This window comes from Camellia sinensis, chromosome 2, assembly GCF_055761805.1.
Source record: "Camellia sinensis isolate YWXY chromosome 2, ASM5576180v1, whole genome shotgun sequence".
NCBI classification, from domain to species: domain Eukaryota; kingdom Viridiplantae; phylum Streptophyta; class Magnoliopsida; order Ericales; family Theaceae; genus Camellia; species Camellia sinensis.
Window position 1 is genome coordinate 80,308,350 of NC_138962.1, and position 3,511 is coordinate 80,311,860.

The 3,511-nt window shown below is 41.6% G+C and overlaps 1 protein-coding gene across 1 annotated transcript; it reads right to left on the reverse strand.

Annotated features, from left to right (window-relative positions):
• Positions 1-719: 719 nt before the first annotated feature.
• On the reverse strand, positions 720-2,012 carry LOC145814667 (uncharacterized). The gene has a single exon (XM_082911644.1). It carries the CDS (start codon positions 2,010-2,012, stop codon positions 720-722), a length of 1,293 nt encoding a protein of 430 aa, XP_082767770.1.
• Between the last annotated feature and the right edge of the window lie 1,499 nt (positions 2,013-3,511).

The window sequence follows — 3,511 nt, forward strand, 5'->3', positions numbered from 1 at the left end:
GTATAGAGCAAAATAATGCAAAAAATGAGGAAATGAGGATTTACGCTTGTAGCACAGCAATGCAGCAACTTCTGGACTAAGGAAGTGAGTCTTCAACCTCTACAAATCAGTTCCAAGGTGATGGAATGGGTGGTGGAGGTGTTGTGCTAGGAGGTGTAGTGCAAAAGTGCAAGGAAAAGGGACTAAAACAACAATAATATAGAGAGAGAGAGCTATCTCTCTTGTCAAAGTGTTGAACCTTTGATATAGAGGGAGCCCTCTTACTTATATAGAAGAGAGCAAGAAGAAGCTTCTTCAAGAAGCTTTTTAAGAGCTCCATCCCTCCATACACGTGTATGGAGGGCAGAAAACAAAAAACCAGCTGGCTCAAAAGATCTGGAGGAAAACCAGCTGAGATAGGGGGGGTGCCGGCCATCATTAATGGCCGGCAGTGGCTCACTGATGGCCGGCAGGGCTTCATCAGTGGCCGGCAGGCACAAGGAAATGGCCGGCAGTGCCATGCCATGACCGACAGTGCACCAAGAAAGTCATTTTGAAAGGACCTAGTCAAGGTCCAAAAAAAATGGCAGAAAGGATACAGGGTTCGGGAAGCTCGAACCGGTGACGTTCCGCCGCGACAGTCAAGTACTCAGCGAGCAATCAAACTAGTTGTTGGGTGTACCTGCAAGCATAACCAAGTCTTGAGGACAGTCAAAAATGGGGTGTCTACATGGAGCTCCCTAGGGTGAGGTACTAGGTCGAATGAAGCCTTTGTCCAGTAGTTCCTGGAGTTGAGTCTTCAGTTCTTTTAATTCTGTCATTGACATACGGTAAGGAGCTTTCGATATCAGTTGTGTACCAAGTTGGGTTTCAATGGTGAATTCGATTTTCCGATCAACTGGGGTACCAGGTAGGTCTTCGGGAAAGACATCTGGGAATTCTTTAACCACGGGGATTGCATCAATGGTGGGGTCCTCTTTTTGTGTATCGATCACATAACAAATATAACTATAGCAACCCTTTCTTAGAATTCGTTGGGCGGTCATGGAGGATATAAGACAAAGAGGGGTGGAAATTTCGATTCCATCAAAGACAAGCACGAGTTGGTTTGGTAGCCGGAGGGAGACCTTTTTGGCTTTACAATCGATAGAGGCGTGGTTGGCAGCCATCCAATCCATCCCTAAGATCATATCAAAGTTCCCAATGTGGAGGGGAATCAAGTCTACGTATAGTGTTTTTCCTTTTAGGGATATAGTACATGATCTGTACACATCAGTACTACAGGCAGAATTACCAAAAGGAAAAGACACAGACAATATATATCCTAAAGGTTCGGGGGTTGATGCCAACTTGGAAACAAAGTGTGGTGCAACAAAAGAATATGTTGAACCAGAGTCAAAAAGAACATGAGCTAAATGATCACAGACAGAAAGTGTACCTGACACAACATTTTCGGTAACTTCTGATTTTTCAGTTTCCAAGGCAAAAGCCCTTCCTTGGCCTTTTTGGTCTTTCCTCCATTCTCCAAATCCTGTGGGTTTTTTGACTGGTCCAGAGGGGCCTACTGTAGGATTGGTGAGCTTTGGACAATCTCTTAGCAAGTGGCCAACTTGACCGTATTTAAAGCATGCTCCCGTATCTCGATGGCATTGTCCCCAATGAGCCCTTCCACAAGTAAGGCAAGTTGGAATGGTGCCACCTTTGGGGTTAGTAAAACCTTGATTGCTTGAGCTGGTTGTGCTTGTATTCACCCTCTTAGGAGGCACAACACCAGATCTTCCGTTGTCTTTTTCCCAAAATCGTTTCCTTTGGCTTGGTTTCCTGGAGCGTGAGGCTTTAATTCTTTTTTCCGCAATGTATGCTCGGTCTACCACTTCTACATAGGTTGGTAGTTTCAAAACCTCAAGCTTATCTTTGATTTCAGTATCCAATCCTGTTTCGAATTTCCTTGCTTTTCGAGCTTCGGTGGGGATGACATATGTCAGAAATTGAGCAAGTTGTGTAAACTTGCTCTTGTATTCAACCACTGTCATGCTTCCTTACTTTAGATGTATGAATTCTAATGCCTTTTGTTCCCGCAGTGAATCTAGGAAGTATTTTTCATAAAATACTTCCAAGAATCTTGCCCAAGTCACGATTTCTTCTTTCTCCAGGGTGAGAAGCCACCATTCCTGCGCATTTTCTTTAAAAGTGAAAGTGGCGAAAGTAACCTTCTGTCTTTCAGTGCAGGGTAAGGTGCGAAAAATCTTTTCCATGTCTTTAACCCAAGCGTCTGCTACCATTGGGTTTGGACCGCTAGTAAATCTAGTGGGTTTTAGATCTTGGAATTGTTTTATGGTAACCGGCTCTTCTCGCTATCCTGGCATCCCATTGTTTATGTTAGTCTGTAAGGCTTGCAAAAAGGTAGTAACCGCTTTTTCCATGATTCTTTCCATCGATTCAGTGCCACTAACTGATGACTCGCTTTCGTTACCATTATTGGTCATTTTACAAAGTATAAACGAGGCATTACATTTATAACGTAGCATATATATATTGCAATGCAGTATAGATATAAAATACCAACTTTACTATTTTCACAAATGTAATAGTACATCCTTGTTCCAAAAATAAAAAATTGTGTTAGTGTCTCATCCTTGTGGCACAAAAACAAAATAGGGATCAGAACTCATCATGGTTAGCTTATGAGGAATTTCATTCTACAAAATCTAGATCGGTGGGTCAAACAACCACGGGAAGTAGTGTTGCATAAAAAGCTCAAATTCCTACCCTAACTATACCACACCAAAACACATCCACGCTGCTTGGACTGTGTGAATGGGAACGGACTGTATGTATCCCCAGAACGCTCGATTAACAATCCAGCCAGTGTCTCGATATATGATAAGTCATTACTAAAATCAACATTCTAAATATTAATAATTTCCAAAGGGTTATGGATATGGATGAAGATGTAGTCCTCGGGGTACATATTTCCCCATCTTGCAACAAAATCTAGGGGCAAAGGGCCAATGTTGTAGTGTGGGCGGTTATATCCTGCGGCAAGACTGAAGATACGGGTGGGTTCGAGATATTGTCCGCGCGTGTAGGCATGGCTTTGACTCCACAATAAGTATGGTACATTAGTAGGATCAATCTGTATATATATCGGCCGACCATCAATTGGGCATAACCTGGATGCAGTCTCCTAACTATATCCTCCGAGTCTCTCTATCCTTCCAGTGAGTCGGGGGCGGGGTGCTTTACTAAAATATCCTCCAAATTGATAGTCCCAAGTTCCTCCAAAATACCTTATCAAGGTTAAACTCAGGCATTCCTATATCACCAGAATAAACGTGAAATTTTATAAAAAATGACGAACGTCGCAGGTAAATATTTATTTCTTAGTTTATTATTGAGTTATTTATTTATTTATTTATGTAGTTATTTTCTTTCCTTATTTATCTATACATGAATATATATATATATATATATATATATATATATATATATATATTTGTTAAAACCATTGCTTTGATATCACCTTGTCACG